The following is a 23,916-nucleotide window of genomic DNA, read 5'->3' as shown; positions in this document are numbered from 1 at the left end:
AAATTTTCATTTATACTTGCGGGAATGCTATTTTGAAAAAGAGCTGAAACTTTGGTTTCATAATGCAAAAGACAAGGTCATTGGATTGCACATTTGGGAACATAATCATGAGGAATGTCTGCTTTATGAAGCTGCTATCTATAATTAGAATATATTCTGATGCATTTACATTTTCTTGTCAAGGAATGTGCATATTAGTCACTATATTTTCAGATGTGACATTCTCTAAATTCTCGAAAAAATGCAACAGCCAAGGGGACCGTGCTGTTGCTCCAAATAAAGCGAACGATGACGGAAACCATCCATTCATCACTGAAAGGACCAAGTTCTTCAATGTGGAGGATGATAACAAAATCATTTACTGGAGATCAAGTATAGGGTAAGGAGAAAGGTTATACTTCTTAGTGAATTCTAATAATAATGGTCAAATGAATGCAATTTTGTTTATGTTTGTAAATTTCTGGAAAATGCAATCACAAGTGCATGTATTAATGCTTGGTTCTCCACCATCCTTATACTATTAGCTTACCTGAACTATAAGCTCAAGTGAGCTTTTCCGGTCACCTATTTGTTTTCCAGCATCCATCTGTCTGTCTGTCTATTTGTCTGTAAACTTTACACATTTACAACTTCTTCAGAACCACAGGGCCTATGTCAACTAAACTTGCCATAAAGCATTCTTGTGAGTGGGGGGGGGGGGGGATAAAAATCTACAAATGAAGGTCACACCCTTTTCAAAAGGGAGATTTTTCTTTTCAGGAATCACTGACAAAATTGAAAGCTTCTTTAATTAGTGGAGATTCAAAATTGATCAAAACATGGCCCCCGAGAGAAGGATGGGGCAACAATGGGGAATCAAAGTTTTACATGTGAATAATTCACATGTAAAACTTTTATTCCCTATTGTGACCCAATATATAGGAAATTTGACCCAAAAAATTCAGATTGTACATTATATTGAGTATAGAGGAGGGAGGACAGTGAGGCCATGTTAGTCATATTGATTTGTTTGGATTTAAGTTCACTTAAGTCACAATCCCATGCTGCTGGGTTGGAGTCAAAATCTATCATTGGATTAAAGATCTTTTAAAATCTCTTAAAATCTTCCTCTGAAGAACAGGAGGGTGACTTGGGTGAGCACTGTGCCTCTTGTTGTGAATTTAGGGGTCAAGTATTTTTAGCTCACCTGAGCAGAAGGCCCAAATTAGCTTTCCTGATCAAAACTTTCTGTTGTCTGTTTTCTGTCATCATCGTAAACTTCTCACATTTTCATCTTCTTCTCCAAAACCATTTCCAATTGGCCAATTTCAACCAAACTTGGCATAAAGCATCCTTAGGTGAAGGGGATTTAGGTTTGTTCAAATGAAGGGCCATGCCTCTTTTAAAGGGGAGATAATCACAAAAATGCAAAAGTAGGGTGGGGGTCATTTGAAAATCTTCTTTTCAAGAACCATTTGGCCAGAAGAGCTGAAATTTACATGAAAGCTTCCTGACATAGTGGAAATTCAAGCTTCCTGATACAGGGTAGATTCAAATTTGTTCAGATCATGGCCCCCAAGGGTAGGGTGGGACCACTTTAGGGGATCAAAGTTTTACATGCTGATATTTAGGAAAACCTTCTCCAGAACCACTGGGCCAATTTCAATCAAACTTGATACAAATCATCCTTAGGTGAAGGGGATTCAAGTTTGTTCAAATTGAGGGCCATGCCTCTTCAAAGGGGAGATAATCACAAAAATGCGAAAATAGGGTGGGGTCATTTGAAAATCTTAAATCCTCTCAAGAACCTCTGGGCCAGAAAAACTGAAATTTACATGAAAGCTTCCTGACAAAGTGCAAATTCAAGTTTGTAAAAATCAGGAACCCTGGGGTTAGGGTGGGGCCACAATAGGGGATTATACATGCAAATTATAGGGAGCCAAAATTGGCACAAAGCATCCTTATAGATGAAATCTATTAATATGAAAGGCCATACCCATCTTCAAGGGCATATGATAAATTAATGAATTTGTAGTCAAGTTTAATCATTAAGTTTGATATTAAATTAATGAATTTTTAGTGGTTACCTTTGAAAAGTTTTTTCTAAACCAAGCTGCTTGTATAATGATAGTTTTGCTCAAGCTTGTTTATTGCTAGGAACTGCTGCTCAGGTGAGTGATGTGGCCCATGGGCTTCTTGCTTATGAATGTTATGGGTGATGGAGAGCAAAGTTAGGATAATTCAAGGGGCCAGTAGTGAAAAAGGTGTTTTATTCTAAGTAAATGATATCCATAATAAACAGTACAGCCACTAAGGTAAAGAAATGAATAGACTGAGTAATTCCCCACTCCCGTATTCATTTTAGAAATTAGGTTTATCTGTGTTTGAATATTTTGTAGAAAGATAAATTCAGCCGATTGTGTAGACATGGCATGCGATGCCAAAGTTAAATGTCTGCTGCAAGATTTGGATGGAACCTTCCTGAACTCCTCAGGATTTATCATCCCCCAGTCAGAGTATGAATGGAATGGGAATCCAAAAATGGGATTAGGGGATTACAGAGTACCAAAGGAGATGCTGGTGAGGTCCAATGGGAGCAGAATCCCAGTCAGTGAGATAGCTCCACACAAAGGTAGGATGGATTTGTAAAGGAAGTATCATATAATTACATTTTTCTTTAAAAATTTGGTGCTTTATTTTTTCTTATTTATATTTGGGCAGATGAGAATTTGTATGGATTGAAATTTTGATCATATATTTTGGTGAATTTAATTTGATTTAATTCTGAGATTTTATTGCAATGTTTCAAAGAGAATTAATTAGCATCCCTAATTTGCTACTTAAGTGAATCAATGATCAATAAATCTCATCAATATAATCTTATGATTTTAAATGGAAACTTTCATTTATAGATTATATGAGGTTGTATTGAAATCAGCAGAATAAAATTTACTCAAAATTGTTCATTGTGACACTTAATTTCTGTGATCAGAAAAACCTGTCATTTGGGTAGGAAAGTTTTTCCTTACCATATTGAATTTTCTATATGTTTTCAGGTATAATTAGGTCAGACTCCTGCCAATATAGAGCTGCCTGGCAGGCTTATGAATGTCACGACCTCAACTACAAGACCTTGGTCATTGAGAGCATGGATGCAGACACTGAAACCCGGCGCCTGTCTCCTCTGGCGATCCTCGGAGATGGCTACCTTGACCTTATCAATGGCCCACAGGACCACGGGTGGTGCAGTGGTTACACCTGCAGAAAAAGATTGTCTACATTCCAAGCTCTTGTTGCAACAGGCAAGTGACGTACAAAGAAATACCAGTGTCTGTCCTTTGTCTATGTTTTGTGGTTGGTTCCAATTATGAATGTAGATTTTTCAAGAATTTTTTCACTTTCACCTTTCAAAATTGCAACTTCAGTGATAGATTAAGAAATGTCTTGTCATTATAACTATATTGTGAAATCTATAGAAATACAGCAGAAAAAGAAAAGATTTTTAAAATCAGTAAATTCCTTTCTTTTTATAGGTAAAAGCTTTTTGATGCACTACACGAGCGTCTCCCCACAGAAGACTCGATTCTTTTTGCTGGATGCAAAACCCAATGACTGTGTCATACTATCTGTATGGTACTCCCAACCCTGGCGACTGGATGTTTACCACAATGGAGAATTCATACTTCCACCAAATGCTCGTTTCGAGGGGGCAGATAAGCGGTATGTGATTGACCCACCTCCTGTTGGACAGCCAGACTATTACAAACCCAATATTACAGGATGTCTGACTCAGAAATCTGGGATCAGTTATTTTGATCGGGATTCAGGAATCATCACTTTTATGATCAAAGGTCCTGCTCCAGTGGAAATCATTACAGTGAAGACAGTCATAGTTTCCTTCCAAATTCCAGCAATGCCAGAAGATGAGTTTTATGGAAAGAATATAGTCATGAATTTGGCATCTTTCTTGAACATCGATGCCAGTCGGGTGCGCATCACCAAGATTGTTAGGGAGACATCATCGTCAAGCAGCCGTAGGAAGAGAGCAGCAGACCGGATCACTGGAGTGGAAATCGAGATCAGTAACCCTCCATCTCAGGGTATGTAAACTGGTGCTGTGGATATGATATGTATGTACAGTAAAACATGGTTAATATAGCTAAGTGCCAAGGATGCATGGGTAATTTTAATTTGCTAGGGGCCTACATTGTTATAGTCTTCTTTTCATTGTTTATTTTACATTGTATGTCGGAATTCATTATGAGCATTTTTGTTATAACAAAAATTCATTTTACAGTTTTTGTACTTGCATTTCCAGGTGCATTTATCTAATACCAATACCTTTCAAAGGTGTATGGAGTGCCAAATTACCATAAAATCAAATAATTGAAGATATCTTCAATTATTTGAAGATATCATCAATTCAATTATTGCTCTCTTTAATTGAATTAATGTGCACATTAAATCAATTATTGCTCTCATCAAATGAATTAATACATGCTTCAATTCTTTTAAAGAGAGCAACAATGCAATTAAAGAGATCATTAATTCAATTGTGGATATATGTTGAATTGAAGATATCTTTAATTATATAGTTGCTCTCTAAATGAATTAATATCATTAATTCAATTGAAGAGGGCAATAATTGAATTAATGCACACATTAAATCAATTATTGCTCTCATAAAATGAATTAATGCACGCATCAATTCAATTATTGCTCTCATCAATTGATTTAATGCACGCATTATATCAGTTATTCATGCTCTCTTCAATTGAATTGTAGCTTGCATCAATTCATTTGTTGATATCATTAATTCATTTGAAGAGATAATTAATTCAATTAAACCGTGCATCAATTCAGCTGAAGAATTAATGATATCATCAATTCAATTAATGCGCACAATAATTCAGAATTGAAGATATCATTAATTATTTGAAGAGATCTTTAATTAAATTGTTGTACGCATCAAATGAATTGATGATATCTTCAAATAATTGAAGATATCTTAAGTTATTTGAGTTTATGTTAATTTGGCACTCCATAAAGGTGTGCATTATTAATCAAAAGTTGGGCCAGTCAGTCCAACAGAAAAAATTGTTATAAGTGGTGAAGTCAAAATTGATGTTCATAGATACATTTGCTTGACATAATATAAAATATCTTGTGGACACTTTGCTTAATAGACATCAAACTTCATACACTGGTGTCCTCTAAAGAGTAGATGATCTCTGTTGATTTTTAGGTGTCAAAGGTCAAGGGTCAAACTACTCCATACATAGAGATGTCTGCTCAATATTTTGAGAACCCTTTGCTCGATAAACATCAAACTGGGTATACATGTTTACCTCAAGAAGTAGGCAATTGTTATTGATTTTGAGATCATAAGGTCAGATGTCGAACATTTCTGCTCATAAGAAAATATTGTCTGCTCAATATTTTGAGAGTCCTTTCTTGGATATTATTCATATGTAGATAAAGGTCTTAAGAATTCTTCAAATTAACCATTTATTCTGATATGATACCTGTTTTATAATGCACTACATTTTTTGGCTTCTGGTAAAAATGTTATCATGATTCCTTTTGTTTTTGACTGTCACAAAGTTATAAATCAAATGATTTTAAATATAAGGAAAAAAGTTTGCTCAGTATCTTTTTTAGCTCAACAATCCAAAGGTTCAAGTGAGCGATTCTGATCAAAATTATCAGTTGCCATTGTTGTCATAAACTTTACAACCCTTCATCATCAAACCATCAAGTGGTTGTCCCATAATTGTAGATTACCTTTGATTTTCAATATAATTGCAGACATTCTAAAGAACAAGGTACAATTGTGTACATAAAAAGGCCCCAAAAAATTCACTGATTTAAAGGTGTATTGAATTAAGCTTGATATGTATTTTGAATAAGTTCAATACATGCCAAGTATACTATCTCAACTTAAATCAAAGTTATTTCTAATTTAATAGCATTATTACGTCATGAATAAGAGTTTTTCCCGCCATTTTTTAAAAAGAGTTTGATAACTGTTAAATTTAATACAGATTATTGCTTAGGAAAAGGTGTGCCCATCCGTCGAGCAGAATGTGATTACCGTAATATATATTGTGTATTAAGAGAAGACGAAAAATGTATTTGAATATGAATTTGCTCGACGCATTGGCTGTATGTTTTCTGAAAGGAAAACACCCTGAATTTATGAAAATGTTCATTGATTTTGGCATTTTTGGCAATTTTATGCCAACTTCATGCTCCTGTTATACAACACAAAGCAATTTCGGATCAAATTAAACCTAGTTTGGATTTGCTTATATATTCCTATATTTGAATGCCAGATTTTGGGACCCCTACTGAAATCATCTATTTTCTGGGCCAGATGACAGTAGAAACTGTACCTACTTCTTTAAAGTGGGTGGGGGCATTATATATATCTAAAAACATTTCTTGTTTTGTATATGGCAGAGGTAAATTCAACAGCACAGTCAGGGGATCTGTCAGGTGACCAGTTACAAAATATCACAACGAATATTGTAAATGATGTTCAGCTAGGAAGCACATTACGTAACATTGTGAATATCACCGGTGTGGCGATTTCTGAGCCCCCACCAGACCCCTCCGACTCAAACTGGCAGAAGGTGGCAGAGGAGACGAGCAACAATCGTTTACAGGAACTGGTTCAGCCTAGTGTTATGAGGCTGATTAGTCCTGTAATACCCATTCATGAGGGAGCTCCGTTCTCTAGTCAACCTAAACTTCAAATCTTTGATGCAAATGTGAGACTGAATTTTTTTTTTTAAACATTTCATTTACTATACATGAGTAGGATTTCAACATTTAACCTTATCTAAGCATTTTAGCAAGATGACAAAATACAAGTTAAGATGATATTGAAATTCTTGTGAAATGGACTTTCATTGTTTAAATATGCTCCTATTTCTTCAATGAACAGGGAAATGTTGTTAAGAAGCTGGGTACACTTGTCAATCCCTGGGTGGTCACAGCTACCTTGAGGAACGGTAGTGGTCATTCTGGACAGCTTCTCGGTAGCAGGACTGCAAGCTTTGACAATGGCTGGGCTAACTTCACAGACCTTGCCATCAGCCAGATGGGTGTTGATTACATCATTGACTTTGCCATTACTTATCCAGTTGTTGCTAGCTTTTCCTTATCATCATCTAATATATCAGTGAGTCGACGCGCCATTGTGATTGATATTCGCAACATCACGTCTGACCCAGTGGAAAATTCCTACATGACTATGGATTTACAGCTCCGGGACAAGGTCACTTCTCAAGTCATTAAGCAGGTCAACTGGAGGGTATGTATGAGTATAAACATAATTATAGCAAACATTTAGTTTGGGGTCAAAATCAATTTGTGACAAAGGTGTGATTATACAGATACATTGTACATTAAATGTGTACTAACTTTAGCGTATTCAAAATTCAGCACAACTGTAGGTCATTTTGGCTTAATCATAAATCTGTGTTATGCTTTATGCTGTCTCTCTATGTTGTATGTGATTTAGCACTGTCAGTGTCTCTCTGTGTTGTATGTGATTTAGCACTGTCAGTGTCTCTCTGTGTTGTATGTGATTTAGCACTGTCAGTGTCTCTCTGTGTTGTATGTGATTTAGCACTGTCAGTGTCTCTCTGTGTTGTATGTGATTTAGCACTGTCAGTGTCTCTCTGTGTTGTGATGTATGTGATTTAACACTGTCAGTGTCTCTCTGTGTTGTATGTGATTTAGCACTGTCAGTGTCTCTCTGTGTTGTATGTGATTTAGCACTGTCAGTGTCTCTCTGTGTTGTGATGTATGTGATTTAACACTGTTAGTGTCTCTCTGTGTTGTATGTGATTTACCACTGTCAGTGTCTTTCTGTGTTGTATGTGATTTAGCACTGTCAGTGTCTCTCTGTGTTGTGATGTATGTGATTTAGCACTGTCAGTGTCTCTCTGTGTTGTGATGTATGTGATTTAGCACTGTCAGTGTCTCTCTGTGTTGTATGTGATTTAGCACTGTCAGTGTCTCTCTGTGTTGTGATGTATGTGATTTAACACTGTCAGTGTCTCTCTGTGATGTATGTGATTTAGCACTGTTAGTGTCTCTCTGTGTTGTGTTGTATGTGATTTAGCACTGTTAGTGTCTCTCTGTGTTGTGTTGTATGTGATTTAGCACTGTTAGTGTCTCTCTGTGTTGTATGTGATTTAACACTGTCAGTGTCTCTCTGTGATGTATGTGATTTAACACTGTCAGTGTCTCTCTGTGTTGTATGTGATTTAGCACTGTCAGTGTCTCTCTGTGTTGTGATGTATGTGATTTAACACTGTCAGTGTCTCTCTGTGTTGTATGTGATTTAGCACTGTCAGTGTCTCTCTGTGTTGTATGTGATTTAGCACTGTCAGTGTCTCTCTGTGTTGTGATGTATGTGATTTAACACTGTTAGTGTCTCTCTGTGTTGTATGTGATTTACCACTGTCAGTGTCTTTCTGTGTTGTATGTGATTTAGCACTGTCAGTGTCTCTCTGTGTTGTGATGTATGTGATTTAGCACTGTCAGTGTCTCTCTGTGTTGTGATGTATGTGATTTAGCACTGTCAGTGTCTCTCTGTGTTGTATGTGATTTAGCACTGTCAGTGTCTCTCTGTGTTGTGATGTATGTGATTTAACACTGTCAGTGTCTCTCTGTGATGTATGTGATTTAGCACTGTTAGTGTCTCTCTGTGTTGTGTTGTATGTGATTTAGCACTGTTAGTGTCTCTCTGTGTTGTGTTGTATGTGATTTAGCACTGTTAGTGTCTCTCTGTGTTGTATGTGATTTAACACTGTCAGTGTCTCTCTGTGATGTATGTGATTTAACACTGTCAGTGTCTCTCTGTGTTGTATGTGATTTAGCACTGTTAGTGTCTCTCTGTGTTGTATGTGATTTAGCACTGTCAGTGTCTCTCTGTGTTGTATGTGATTTAGCACTGTCAGTGTCTCTCTGTGATGTATGTGATTTAGCAATGTCAGTGTCTCAATGGTGTATGTGATTTAGCACTGTCAGTGTCTCTCTGTGCTGTATGTGATTTAGCACTGTCAGTGTCTCTCTGTGTTGTATGTGATTTAGCACTGTCAGTGTCTCTCTGTGTTGTGATTTAGCACTGTCAGTGTCTCTCTGTGTTGTATGTGATTTAGCACTGTCAGTGTCTCTCTGTGTTGTGATGTTTGTGATTTAGCACTGTCAGTGTCTCTCTGTGTTGTATGTGATTTAGCACTGTCAGTGTCTCTCTGTGTTGTGATGTATGTGATTTAACACTGTCAGTGTCTCTCTGTGTTGTATGTGATTTAGCACTGTCAGTGTCTCTCTGTGTTGTATGTGATTTAGCACTGTCAGTGTCTCTCTGTGTTGTATGTGATTTAGCACTGTCAGTGTCTCTCTGTGTTGTATGTGATTTAACACTGTCAGTGTCTCTCTGTGTTGTGATGTATGTGATTTAACACTGTCAGTGTCTCTCTGTGTTGTATGTGATTTAACACTGTCAGTGTCTCTCTGTGTTGTATGTGATTTAACACTGTCAGTGTCTCTCTGTGTTGTATGTGATTTAGCACTGTCAGTGTCTCTCTGTGATGTATGTGATTTAGCACTGTCAGTGTCTCTCTGTGTTGTATGTGATTTAGCACTGTCAGTGTCTCTCTGTGTTGTATGTGATTTAGCACTGTCAGTGTCTCTCTGTGTTGTGATGTATGTGATTTAACACTGTCAGTGTCTCTCTGTGTTGTGATGTATGTGATTTAACACTGTCAGTGTCTCTCTGTGTTGTATGTGATTTAGCACTGTCAGTGTCTCTCTGTGTTGTATGTGATTTAGCACTGTCAGTGTCTCTATGTGTTGTGATGTATGTGATTTAGCACTGTCAGTGTCTCTCTGTGTTGTATGTGATTTAGCACTGTCAGTGTCTCTCTGTGTTGTATGTGATTTAGCACTGTTAGTGTCTCTCTGTGTTGTATGTGATTTAGCACTGTCAGTGTCTCTCTGCGATGTATGTGATTTAGCACTGTCAGTGTCTCTCTGTGTTGTATGTGATTTAGCACTGTCAGTGTCTCTCTGTGTTGTATGTGATTTAACACTGTCAGTGTCTCTCTGTGTTGTGATGTATGTGATTTAACACTGTCAGTGTCTCTCTGTGTTGTATGTGATTTAGCACTGTCAGTGTCTCTCTGTGTTGTATGTGATTTAGCACTGTCAGTGTCTCTCTGTGTTGTATGTGATTTAGCACTGTTAGTGTCTCTCTGTGTTGTGATGTATGTGATTTAGCACTGTCAGTGTCTCTCTGTGTTGTATGTGATTTAACACTGTCAGTGTCTCTCTGTGTTGTGATGTATGTGATTTAACACTGTCAGTGTCTCTCTGTGATGTATGTGATTTAGCACTGTCAGTGTCTCTCTGTGTTGTATGTGATTTGGCACTGTCAGTGTCTCTCTGTGTTGTATGTGATTTAGCACTGTCAGTGTCTCTCTGTGTTGTATGTGATTTAACACTGTCAGTGTCTCTCTGTGTTGTATGTGATTTAACACTGTCAGTGTCTCTCTGTGTTGTGATGTATGTGATTTAGCACTGTCAGTGTCTCTCTGTGATGTATGTGATTTAGCACTGTCAGTGTCTCTCTGTGTTGTATGTGATTTAACACTGTCAGTGTCTCTCTGTGTTGTATGTGATTTAGCACTGTCAGTGTCTCTCTGTGATGTATGTGATTTAGCACTGTTAGTGTCTCTCTGTGTTGTATGTGATTTAGCACTGTCAGTGTCTCTCTGTGTTGTATGTGATTTAGCACTGTCAGTGTCTCTCTGTGTTGTGTTGTATGTGATTTAGCACTGTCAGTGTCTCTCTGTGTTGTATGTGATTTAGCACTGTCAGTGTCTCTCTGTGTTGTATGTGATTTAACACTGTCAGTGTCTCAGTGTCTCTCTGTGTTGTATGTGATTTAACACTGTCAGTGTCTCTCTGTGTTGTATGTGATTTAGCACTGTCAGTGTCTCTCTGTGTTGTGTTGTATGTGATTTAGCACTGTCAGTGTCTCTCTGTGATGTATGTGATTTAACACTGTTAGTGTCTCTCTGTGTTGTATGTGATTTAGCACTGTCAGTGTCTCTCTGTGTTGTATGTGATTTAGCACTGTCAGTGTCTCTCTGTGTTGTATGTGATTTAGCACTGTCAGTGTCTCTCTGTGTTGTATGTGATTTAGCACTGTCAGTGTCTCTCTGTGATGTATGTGATTTAACACCGTCAGTGTCTCCCTGTGTTGTGATGTATGTAAATTAGCACTGTATGCCTTTCTCTATGGTATGCTTTGAGTGAACTAGTGTTGCCAGTGTCTCTGTATGTTGTGCTGTATGTAAACTAGCAGTCTTAGTGTCTCACTGTTATGTTTTAGCACTGTGAATGTTTCTTTTTGTTGTGCTTTATGTGAACTAGCACTGTCAGCATCTCTCTATGTTGTGCTTTATATCAACTGGAGCTCTCAGGATCTCTCTTTGTTGTATTTCAGCATATTTAGTGCAATCTAAACTGATGCAGCGTTTCAACATACACTATTCAATACAATATAACTATCACTATATATCTCCAAACTAATTCTTAAGTCTGATGTTATTTTTCTACAGAATCATAAATGGATTGTGAATGTGGCATTAGGTGGTATGGATTATTACCGAGGGCAGTTGAATGGAAACACTACCACAACATTTGATGACAACAGCGGTTTGGCCACTTTGTCCAACTTCAGTTTCAGTGTACGGGGCATGGTGGTCATGAAAATAACTGTAACCTCGGACCCTCCTGAATATTCACTGGAGATCGAGACCTTGATTCAAGTCCACCCACTGCAGAGGATCCAGTTCTTCAGAAACGGCACACAGGACATACAATTGAGATTTGATGCTAATTATGATACAATTGTTGGTTCTAGATACCTACTTCACTTCCAGGCTATGATGGGCAACTACCTGTCCAATCTCTATCCGGATATTATTCTCAATTCAGTTAGAATTGCAAAGGGTGAGTCATTTTTATGGTTTATACATTTATATTTTTTCATAGACAATACTTTGTTAAATTATTTGTCCAGTCTCACTGTTTGACGTACATTTCCGACTTGCAAAAGTTAACTGAAAAGAGAATATATCCCAGTCACTATATTTCAAAAATAATTCTATAAAGAAAGGAAAATTTTATTAAAAGTTTGCAGTGCTGACCAGTCACTTTGTATTTTGTAGGTAGTATCTTGGTCACCTTCAAGGTCACTGGTACTTCGACCTTGTTGAACTCCACAGTAAGTTCCCTGTGTACAGCCGTGGAGAATGGAACCAACTTTAACTTCCGAGGAACCACTCTGAGACTGTCTAATTACCTGTCAGTGAATGGAGAGAATTACTATGGATCAAGATGTGCTTTTGAGGTAATGAAAACAAAACATTGCACAGACCAGTGTATGCAGTGTTTAAAGAAACCGTTGGGTGTAATTATGTGGATACAATTACCTGGCATGATTTTGATGTGTGTGCACTACGTGTAGTTGGTCACAAATGTTAATACATGTAGGGCCTAGTCATAAATGGGTTTTTTTTTCTGCACAAAGGAAAATAGTTATAAAAACTTGGCCAACAGTATCTGTATTGTTGCCGTAGTAGTATGTGTGTATCTGTATGATCTGTCTAATGAAGTCTCAGTACAAGAATACACAAATATAGGTTTTGAGTTTCATCAACAGTTCATATATATGTATTTTCACACCTGTATGCATACCAGTATATTTATTTTGTGCAGGTGATAACAAAAGTAAAAGAGACATTACCAACAGGGGTGATAGTAGGTGTGTCTCTGGTCGGGACAGCTTTACTGATCATGATTATAGCTATTGTCATCTGGAGGATGAAAGTCGTCCCAAAGACCCAGACTCACTGTATCACATCCGCAGAATACATGAACAAGTCGGAGAGCGTGGATATGATCTTACAAAATGTACAAGGCGATAAAGTGGATGAATCAATGGACTGTTTTGTAAATGAAAACTATGAGGCCATTCCACCAGCTGACACTGCATTCCGCACATTCAGAAACAGTGGTGGATCCAATAGTGGTGTATCCAATAGTGGTAGATCCAATAGTGGTAGAACCAATAGTGATGGATCTACAATATCAAAATTAGAAATTGAAAACTGATGATTGTGTCATATATGATAGATATGTTCTTCAGAAAAAACATCCTGTTGCATGAAATTTTGATAGTTATTTGTATGCACCTCCCCTCCCCCCCCACCCCCCACCCCCCCCACCCCCCCCCAATCCTGAAATAGATAGATTCTTAAAATAAACTTCTTTATGAAATTGTGATATTCTACTAGTATATGCACCCCCTATATCCAGAAAAAACCTTGAAATAAAAAAGGTAATGATTTAGTCATGTTAGATAAATTCTTTAAAAAATCTTGAGATTTTGGACTATGTATTTGTATGTATACACCCGCACCCCCCAAAATGTTTTGAAATGCTCTGCATTATGAACTTTTCCCACATAGTTGTACTTATTGTACAAATATAACATTTTATTACAATGTTCTAGCTATTAAGCTCCTATATCAGAATCAGATGTGATATTTTAGCGTCATTGGTGCATTAATTATTTATATTTTGAATATTGTTGTAATTTATATGTATTTCATATCAAAAATTAATCTCAGAAAATGTACATGATTCCACCCAACAACTACAAATTAATTCAAATTTTAGTATCGTAAAAATCACTGAAATTGCAAAAGCCATGTTTCCTCCAGAGAACTTTTGATTCGTTTCTTTTTATAGATTTTTTCTATTAAAATATTTTTTGTTAGATTCCTGAAATACTAATCAAAGAATCAGAGATTTTGCATTTGGTATATTGTATATGTATATTTTGAAGATAAAACATGGAACAAGGCTAATTTGAGGTTTTTATTAACAAATATTTATATTCACTGATGTTTTATGAGCGATAAACCATGGCCGTTTCATTGTAGTTTTATACTTCTCAATAAAACAGTGTGCATGCATGATGTTCAAGTGACCACTCAGCTCGACATTAAAGCGTATACACATACAAACAAATATTTTAAGTTTTTGTACAATATTTTTTTATATCAGCTTTGCTGATTATGCAACAAATTACCTGTGCAAATATTCCAATACTTTTACATTCCCATAGTACAGAAAAACTAGATTCAATGAATATTGTATTCCTTAATGACTTGGTTATCATCATCATGGCAGCAGACCAGCCATTAGAATGATATCGTGGTGTTCTGAGGGCTGGGTTGCGAATGCTTGAATGCAAAATGTATGGAAGCTTATCCAAAATTTCAAATTACAGTCACCAAACATTTATTGATTTCACAAAGATAGATATAATTGTTTTTTAATCTGGGCTCTTTAATCTCTAGTCGAGAGCTTTACAAGCTGAGCTATCTGTCATCAGCGTTTGAACCTCTCTGACCGCCACACAGATAATGTGAATACTAGGTAGATTAGGGAGGTGGGCCCAGAGGTGGGGCCAATATGGCTCTCTAGTGAAAATGTATTAAATCTTTAAAAAATCTTCTCTACTCTCAGACATGTGTGAGAAAAACTAAATGCACAGAAAAAATATGATGTCTATGAAGCTCTGTACCTAATTTGTTAATTCATAACCTCTGGGTCAGGGATTCACACCCTAGGGTGGTGCCAATATGGCCATTTAGTGAGATGTCCTAATTAGATCTTATAAAATCTGTCCTCCTCCCACATGATTATGCATTAGAAAAACTAAATGCATTGTAATGGCATCCATGAGGCCCTCTACAAAAGATTGTGAAAATCATGGTTATTGGGTTAAAGGTTTAGGCCAATATGGCCATATACAGTTAAAATGCATTAAATCTTAGAAAAAAATCTTTTCTTTACTTCCACAGTAGTGAAAGATAAACTGAATGGATGGTGATGAATTGTCCTTGAAGCCTTAATCATCTCCTTTAATCTTATGTATTGTGACAATTATTTTTGTGAATAATGAGAATGAAAATATCTATGACCTTAATGGTCAGGTCAGTTAAATTGAGACTTGGGGGGGGGGGGGGGATAACTTGGCCATATTACAGTAAAGATATGTTCTGTTTTAGAAAATATATTTTAATTCATTGTGCATTGTAGGTTTGTATCAATAAACTGTAAGTATGTTGTAGCTTTCTACTTATTTAATAAATTGGAAATTCCATGACCCTTGGGCAGGGGGAGGGGGGGGGAGCCCAAATGGTCATAGGGAATAAAATGCTTCTTTTGTTCTTCTGGTGTTGAATGAAAGACGAATACACATTTAGAGAGGTGGATACAACTGTCTACTCAAATTACAGATATGATTCAGAGGGGGGGGGGGGGGGAGTGAATAATGGCTGGTTTAAATGCTTCAAAATTGTATGCATATTTAGAAAGATCATAAAGCTGTGCACAAAGACTCCAGAATGAGACTTAATACAAATATGATACTCCCTGACAGGTCTATGGTACTCTGGTGACCGTTCAGACCTGTGGGCCTATAGTTTAATATCCCTAGTACTAGTTCACTGTAACCTGGTAAAGTATGAATGGTACAGGGACAAATTACACAACCACCTACTTTATAGATAAGGTAATTTTTGCATGCTGCAAATAGTACTATACAACGAAAAAAAATTGGCAATTGTAAATATTTTAGCGCAAATACAAGTGCCAAACATTGGGGCAAATTGATTTTAGCGCACCAGTGATTTGTTGCAAAATACAGACAGTAAAAGACAGCTGCCAATAAAGTTCAGGACATGTGTGTTAGGACTATTTAGCTCAAATTCATCAATAAGATAATAAATGTAAACAAGGTATAAGTATGTTGATAAAACACCACCTTGTTGTACACCTTGGTCAACAGAGAACCCTCTGGATTGAGTTTGATTTACAATGATCATTGACTGAATATTGTTTAACGTCCCTCTCGAGAATCTTTCATTCATGTGGAGATGTCGCCATTGCCGATGAAGGGCTGTAAAAGTTAGGACTATGCTAGGCGCTTTCGGCCTTTGAGCAGAGAGGGATCTTTATCATGCAACACCTGCTGTAACACGGGATCTTAGTTTTTACGGTCTCATCCGAAGAGCCACCCCATTTAGTCGCCTCTTATGACGAACAAGTAGTACTGAAGACAAATTCTAACCCAGATCCCCATGGAATAATAAGTTGATAGAACTGGAATGTAAATTATAAACACCTTCACTTCGTAAGGTAATGAGTTCAAGCCCCACTTGTGCCATGGCCACGTCAAACTATGGTACGGTGTATACTCGCCTATAAGTCGGATTTTTTGGGAATTAAATCTTGGTTCAAAACTCTTATGTCCGACTTATAGGAGTGACCTAAGAAGATTAGTATTTTTCTGGATGGCGTAATGTATAGCCTAGTATTTCTTAAACAACAAGAATATGGATGAAATAAACAAAATATTAACTGTTTAATTTGTTGAGAATAAAAAGGGAAATATCGATGTCATATCCCAAAACATTATTGGAACACGGATAAATACACAAGAGTATTGATATGAAATTGATTTGTTGGGAAAAAATATCAGCGCATTTTTCAAAATATTATTTGAAACACGGGTAAAAACATCAGAGCATTGATTTGAAATTGTCAACCGATACTTGAAAAAAAGTTGGACCGACTTATAAATGGGTCAATGGCAATTCTCTCCAAAGTAACCTAAAAACTATACAACCAACTTATAGGCGAGTATACATGTATACGGTAGCGATTGCACCTTCACCAAACGCTCAGCATTTAGAAATGAGAATCACGAGTCTTTCAGATATTGCATTAAAAATGGATGTCCTTTGTCGCGACAGGCGTTGGCACAAGAACCCTCCTGCTACGTCCCTGAGCGCTAAGCATAGGTCTGTGGTACTTCATATAGAATGTCACAGCTGCCTCGACGTCAATCTGTTTATGATATGGCACAGCCTTTACTTGATGTGGTACTCTCGTTACATGGTGTGGTATCTTTATCATGTGATGTAGTGATATCATTAAACGATGTGGTACAGCCATGATATGATATATTAAGAGCATTATGAAAGGTGAAGATAACGAACAATGATCAATCTCATAATTCCTATAAGCAATACAAAATAGAGAAGTAGACAAACACGGACCCCTGGATATGCCAGAAGTGGGATCAGGTGCCTAGGAGCAGTAAACATGCCCTGTCGACCGGTCACGCCTGTCGTGAGCCCTATATCTTATTCAGGTAAGCGGATTTATCCGTAGTCAAAATCAGTGTACCATGAACGGCCTAGCAATCGGTATGAAACACGTCAGACAGCATTTGACCCAATGATAGATATATATGATGCGGTAATACCATTACATGATGTGGTCGTATCTTTATATGATGTGATAATATCATTATATTATGATGTGATACTGCCATTATATGATGTGGTCATGTTGCTATGTAATGTGATACTGTCATTATATGATGTGGTAATATTATAAGGTGTGGTCATGTCATTATATGATGTGGTAATATCATTATCAGATGTGGTCAGGTCATATGATGTGGTAATATTATTATAAGGTGTGGTCATGTCATTATATGAGATCAATCTCATAAGGAATGCAAAATTTAGAATTGGACAACCATAGACCCCTGGATATACCAGAGGTGGGGTCAGGCACCCAGGAGGAGCAAGCATCCCCTGGCAACAGGTCACACCCGCCATGAGTGGTAAACGGAGCAATCCGTAGTCAAAACCAGTGTATAAAACATGGCCTAACAATAGGTATGAAACACGTCAGACAACATTTGACCCAATGACATGTTGTATTAGCAGGCTACCGGTAGATCGTTATAACGACCATAGGATTTGTGAAATGACGACTTTAAACAAGACTGTTGAAACTCCTGCACCATCAACTTGTTTGTCAGTAACCTGCCTCGATTTAAAACCTGATCATATGAATGCAGAACAAGCTCTTGTGTATCTAATCAGTTGAGAGACATAAACGCCATATGTAGGTAATAATGTAATATTGCTACATAAATATGGGAAGTTGACGATGGAGAAGTTGAAATAATCCCGTTTGTCATAAAGTCCAGTTGTTACTTTGCCGTTAGCATCTATGATCGATAAAATATCTAAGTTCGAAGCAGATGTTGTGGTGTCTTATATCGGTTTTACTGGAATATATAGAATGGACAAATGAATAAAACTTATTATTATATACTTTCAATTTCATCTCTTCTTTTTTCTATAAAAGTTTGCGGCCCGCAAACATTACGTCACAATCAAATTTCTACGCCGTTAATTTTCAAGTTTTTCGTGTTTTTCATCTTTTACTCAGTTAAACCGATAAAGTTATTGTTAAAAATAAAATTATTGTTAGTTTCTAAATGAAATTGAAAGTATATAATAAAAAGGTTATAGACTTTGTATGGGAAATATGACGACCTCGATTTTTGTCGCGGACGGACCTCGCAAGCTCGATCCGTCTACGCGCCAAAAAACTCGGTCGTCATATTTTCCCATACAAAGTCTATAACCTATAATTATTGTTAATGGATAAAGCTAGATATTTTTTTTTTCTCATATAGAAGCTTTTGAATAAATTCTGCCTCACAAGAATATAAAAACACGCCAGTTAACAAAGGGTTATAATTTGTGCCCATGGGAATTCCACCACTGTGGGAAGACCTGATCACCAAAGACTACGAAGATATTAGTCAATGTGGAGCTCCAGTATCCGAATAGTTTGTAAACATATTTTCACTTTTAACTCTATCATCTTTTAGGTTCTGTTTATTACATAGTTTCTGATAAATATTTTAATCATCAACTGAAATTAGACGGTTTTCATAGGAATATATAGGAGATGGCACACATATACAGAACCTGATATTTTTGTAAATAACTGTCTCCGTGGACATTGAGTGCATTTTATGATCAAAGGACAACCTAATGTTTACTTTTTAGTCACCTTTGAAGTAAATCATCAGATATGACAATGCCACTTTTTTTTTCGATTTTTGCATGATTCTTACAGAGACTAGTACTTAATATCAACTTCAAACATATAGTATTTGTGCATAGAATCAGAGTGGTGTTTGTCAAGGTTATTTTTTGAATGGCTGATCACTATATGTAAAACTTATACGGTACCAATTTTGATGCACCAGATGCGCATTTCGACAAATAATGTCTCTTCAGTGATGCTCAACCGAAATGTTTGAAATCCGAAATAACTATGAAGTTTTAGAGCTAAATATAGCCAAAAACAGCGTGCCAAAAAGTGAAGCCAAATTCGTCTAAGGATAAGAGCTTCTGAATATGAATATTTCCATTTTCTATTTTTGTTGAAGCAACTTTCCAAAAAGTCTAGTCTTGAATTTATCGTAGAGAATGGTCGTGTAAAGTGTTGAAAAGTCATACGTTTTGCTGTTGTTGATTTTGTGTGCTTTCGGATTCAGTAGAAGTTCTATAGAATTTTTTAGTATCCACATTTGATTTATACCACTTCTGGCATATGTTGTGGCACAATACGTTTGACGTTTCTCCTTCACATCGGTTGATATTTTTGTTAGGAGCAAAGATAGGGGTTTGGTAGAACATCTAAATTGGAACCAGCAATGTATTTTTTAAGGGTTTTTATGTACTTTAGGAATCCAGTATAGGTACGGTAACTCATATTCATCCGTCCCATTGACTGGGATATTAAATGTGTTTAAAACTGAAGCATGCTTTTGAAGAATTCCATCTTGTGATATAAACTAGTACGATTACCAAACGTAGAATTAATGTCAAATTCGTTTAAAATACAGTTATAATAATGAGCCTTACAAACAAAGACAATGTTGTTAGAAACTATTCCACATATAATCCATCTAATTCTTTGATCACTTTTGGTTTACTAAACACAGAAGGATAGGCAGTACGTACTTTTGCTTTGATGTGTCTAATGCGGAATTTTAATATTCCTCTTACACTTTTAATCCATTCTGACAAAGTATCCAGTTCTTGTTTTTCATATTTAGCCCGCCACCTGGCATAATCTTCGACAGAAGTCATAATAGAGGTGAAGTAGACTGTAGCCAATTGAAAGACCAAGGTTCTCTGTATTTAAAATCCAAGTCAGCGGCGTAGCCACAGGCACTTATTTCTGTAAATAACTTACGACCTCGGTATAATTATTAGTATACAGAGGTCGTAAGGTATTTACAGAAACAAGTGCCTGTGCACATAGGATAAGGACTTCCTTCAATTCAAAAAAATCAAACGATTATTCATTAGTTTTATTGCAATTTTTTTTTTTATTTTGAGACGTTTTGTACTCTTTTTATAACAACTAAATTTGATGTGTTTTTGAATTCCGTGAAAGCTTAATTAAAACTACTAAAATCGATGTATCTAAAATGAAAGAAGATACAGTCGAATTTTAGTACTTTTAAATAAAGCTTTGACAGAGTTCAGAAACACATTAGTTGTTATAACTAGAGTAAATAACGTCTCAAAAAATATTATAGTTAATCTAAACGATAATTTATTTTTTTTTAAAAGAAGGGGGCATGACACGATGTCCGGCTTTACCCCGTGTGCCTTTGATTTTAAATAGATTGATAAACATAATACAACACTAACTTTTATACCATATTTTTTGGGGGATATATTTTGTAGTAATTAAAATATAGTCAAATTAAGTAATTATTTCATTTTTTACCGCGACAATATGGAAGCACAAGCTTCCGTGCTTCATAGGTGTGGGTCTAGCTTTGGTTTCTTCAAATAACGTATTCAAAACTCTCAATGGAACAGAGTAAGGTTTTGTGCGGATATGATGTGGACATTGTCTTCGAAACTCTTCACACAGCAATGGGTATCTCATACTGCCAGGTGCAACCATAGCATGCACACAAAGAAGAAACCATAATTACAGGGTTAAAAGTTCTTCATTACTTTCTAAACATGCATGAAACTTGCATAAATGATTTGTATAAATTGTAAAGATCGACACGAAGTAAAACTCAAGTTAATATATCTAGACAGTCTCGTGTTAATTCCCGATGAGTTACTAACCACAGGTGATCTCGATTTCCATCTTGATGATCCCAGTGACAGAGATGTCAGAACATTTACCGAGATTTGAAAGGCACTAGGGTTATTGCAGCATGTTTTCAATACAACATATCTTCATGGACATACTTGAGATGTGTTAATAACCAGAAATAATAGCCCAGCTTTGCATGGAGCGCCGTTAGTGGCAGATTCTGGTATATGTGACAACATTATTGGGGACCATCTTGCAATTCGTCCTTTGCTGCGTCTCACTAAACCTCGGAGAGAAAAACCGTGATTTTCCGGAAACTATATGGCATTGACACCATCATATTCAAAAACGATCCACAGGGGAACTAGATAGAGAACAATATGGATAAGAAGCCCCTGTGAACGATCTGAACCTTTTAAGTTTTATAAACGAAAATACATCCCTTAAAATTTTACTGTGTTAAACTTTTGTACTCCAAGCCACCATCATGCATCATCTTCGATGAGCCACCATCGATTTTCATGCACCTCAAAAATCAAAGGAGATCACTTTACATCCAAACACCCCATGGTTTACGGACGATCTTCCCTCTGCCAAGAGAGACCGTCAGAGGGCTGAACGGATGAAGAGACAAACAAAATTGTCCACAAGGACGTACTCAAGAAGAGGTGTATGCAGGTTACTAAACTATTGCTACACTGTAAAACACGGTACTACACTAACAAAATTCAGGCAGCGACTGGAAACGTACAAACAATCTCATGGGAAATACAAATGTATTAGTTTTACCTGTGTATAATAATGAATTCGATCTTGCATCCAAATTTGGCGAATACTTTATAAAAAAAAAATTCAGAAAGTTCCTCGCGCTGGCATTAAATTTAATGGTATCACTTCGGCAGTGTTTGAGCCAGTGTCGCTTTCTGAGGTACTTGATATTAGCATTGGTGCGCCAACAAAGTCCTGCGAGTAAGACCCAATATCCATGAAAGTTCTAATACAATGTTTGGAGTATGTCTTACCGACCGTTACTGAAATTGTTAACAATTTTTTCTTGGAATCGAACGTGCTATCGGATTTCAAAAAAGCTATAATACGACCACTAATTAAGCCCCGAGGACTTCACAAGGATGTATGAAAAAATTACAGACTGTATCAAACTTATTTGTTTCATCTAAAATATTAGAAAAAGCAGTAGTACCTCGACTTGAAAAACATCTTCAGGAACGCTCACGAGTTTCACGACCCTGCCTACCGCAATTGTCACTCCACAGAAACGGCTCCATTACAGGTTCACCATGGTACATTATGTATGTCCTCTGCATTGGACGGGAATTTATGTTGCACTCGTGATGCTTGATCTTTCAGCCGCATTCGACGTCATAGATCATAATATTCTGATCAAGTGTATGGTATCATGGGATCAGCTCTGTCATGGATTAAGTCTTATCTCTTTGGTCGAAACAAATTGTTGTCTACAATATCCCAAGAGTTTCTACTTTACTTTAGTGTTCCACAGGGTTCTGTATTCGTCTATAATGCATGTTCTCCAAACCAATCGGAGAACTTTGCGGGAGGAATAACATGTATTATCATACGCGGACGACACTCGGGTATAGCCGATTATAAATCCGAATGACAACTGGGACAGTATATTGCAGACATACTTCAACGGTGTCTTTCTGATATTGACACAGGATGCAAAACAAAACACTCAAGCTAAATCAGGGAAAGACAGAACTTTAGCGTGTTATTTAAATGTTTTACACATAAATGCTATGCACCAAGTTTGGCCCCGCCCAGGAGTAAGAATGTCTACCCCACGGATCATGAAATTTACTATGTTGGTAGAGGCCTTCCTGCTCTATATCACTATGCATTTAGTTTTTCGTACATATGTGCAGTTGTAGAGAAGATTTTTGAAAATTGATCAATTTTTGGTAGTTTCTGTCCCACAGGGATGCAGGAGTCCTGGAATTTACAATTTATGCCCCCCTCGTCCAAATGATGCTTCATTTTGAAAAGAATTGGAATGGTAGTTATCAAGAAGTTAAAAATGTCCAATTGTCAATGCAAGACAGACAACAACCAAATTAATAGTGATGTAGAGCAGGAAGGCTTCTACCAAAATTGTACTCCTGCACTCTTGGGGAGTTAGGGGTGAGGCAAAAGCTGCCAATTGACAAAAAGATCTTCTCTACACCACACGTGCAAGAAAAACTAAATGCATCGTGATGTAGCGCATATAGGCCTCTACCAACATTGTAAATTTCATGATCCCCGGGATAGGGGTTCTGACCCCAGGGTGGGGGCCAAACTTGGAATATAGTGTTTATAAAAGAAACTAGAGTCGTCCACTTCTGCTTCATACTTAAGATATTTTATTGAAAGTAGATACTAACGGCAAACTAACAACTCAACCTTTATGACAAACAGGATGATTTCATCTTCTCCATCGTCAACTTCCCATATTCATGTAGCAATATTCCATCATCACCTGCATGTGGTGTTTATATATCTCAACTGATTCGATACGCAAGAGCTTGTTCTGCATGTGTATGGTCAGTTTTTAAATTGAGGCAAGCTACTGACAAACAAGTTGATGGTGCAGGGGTTTCAACAGCCTCGTTTAAAATCAGCATTTCGCAAATTCTATGGTCGTTATAACGATCTAGTTTGCCAATACAACCTATCAATGGGTAAAATGCTGTCTGATGTGTTTCATACCAATTGTAAGACCGTTCTTGGCACACTAATTTTGACTATGAAGAACTCCGTTTACCTGATCAAGATAAAGGGCTCATAGGGCGGGTGTGCCCGGTCGAC

At 36.9% G+C, this 23,916-nt stretch overlaps 1 protein-coding gene across 2 annotated transcripts in view; it reads left to right on the top strand.

Moving 5' to 3' along the window:
• LOC125652311 (fibrocystin-L-like) overlaps positions 1 to 15,206 on the top strand; it is a 94,181-nt gene extending 78,975 nt beyond the window's left edge. For both annotated transcript variants that reach the window (XM_056164847.1, XM_048881398.2), the window contains exons 47-55: positions 214 to 379; positions 2,379 to 2,611; positions 3,036 to 3,281; positions 3,513 to 4,079; positions 6,442 to 6,752; positions 6,929 to 7,297; positions 11,622 to 12,015; positions 12,234 to 12,415; positions 12,784 to 15,206. In XM_056164847.1, the coding sequence (XP_056020822.1) occupies positions 214 to 379; positions 2,379 to 2,611; positions 3,036 to 3,281; positions 3,513 to 4,079; positions 6,442 to 6,752; positions 6,929 to 7,297; positions 11,622 to 12,015; positions 12,234 to 12,415; positions 12,784 to 13,179 (2,864 nt within the window). In that variant the 3' untranslated portion in view covers positions 13,180 to 15,206. The remainder of the gene's footprint in view (positions 1 to 213; positions 380 to 2,378; positions 2,612 to 3,035; positions 3,282 to 3,512; positions 4,080 to 6,441; positions 6,753 to 6,928; positions 7,298 to 11,621; positions 12,016 to 12,233; positions 12,416 to 12,783) is intronic.
• The last annotated feature ends 8,710 nt before the right edge of the window (positions 15,207 to 23,916 follow it).

Source organism: Ostrea edulis, chromosome 5 (genome assembly GCF_947568905.1).
Source record: "Ostrea edulis chromosome 5, xbOstEdul1.1, whole genome shotgun sequence".
Classification (NCBI taxonomy): Eukaryota; Metazoa; Mollusca; class Bivalvia; order Ostreida; family Ostreidae; genus Ostrea; species Ostrea edulis.
This window is presented reverse-complemented; position numbering and strand designations above follow the sequence as displayed.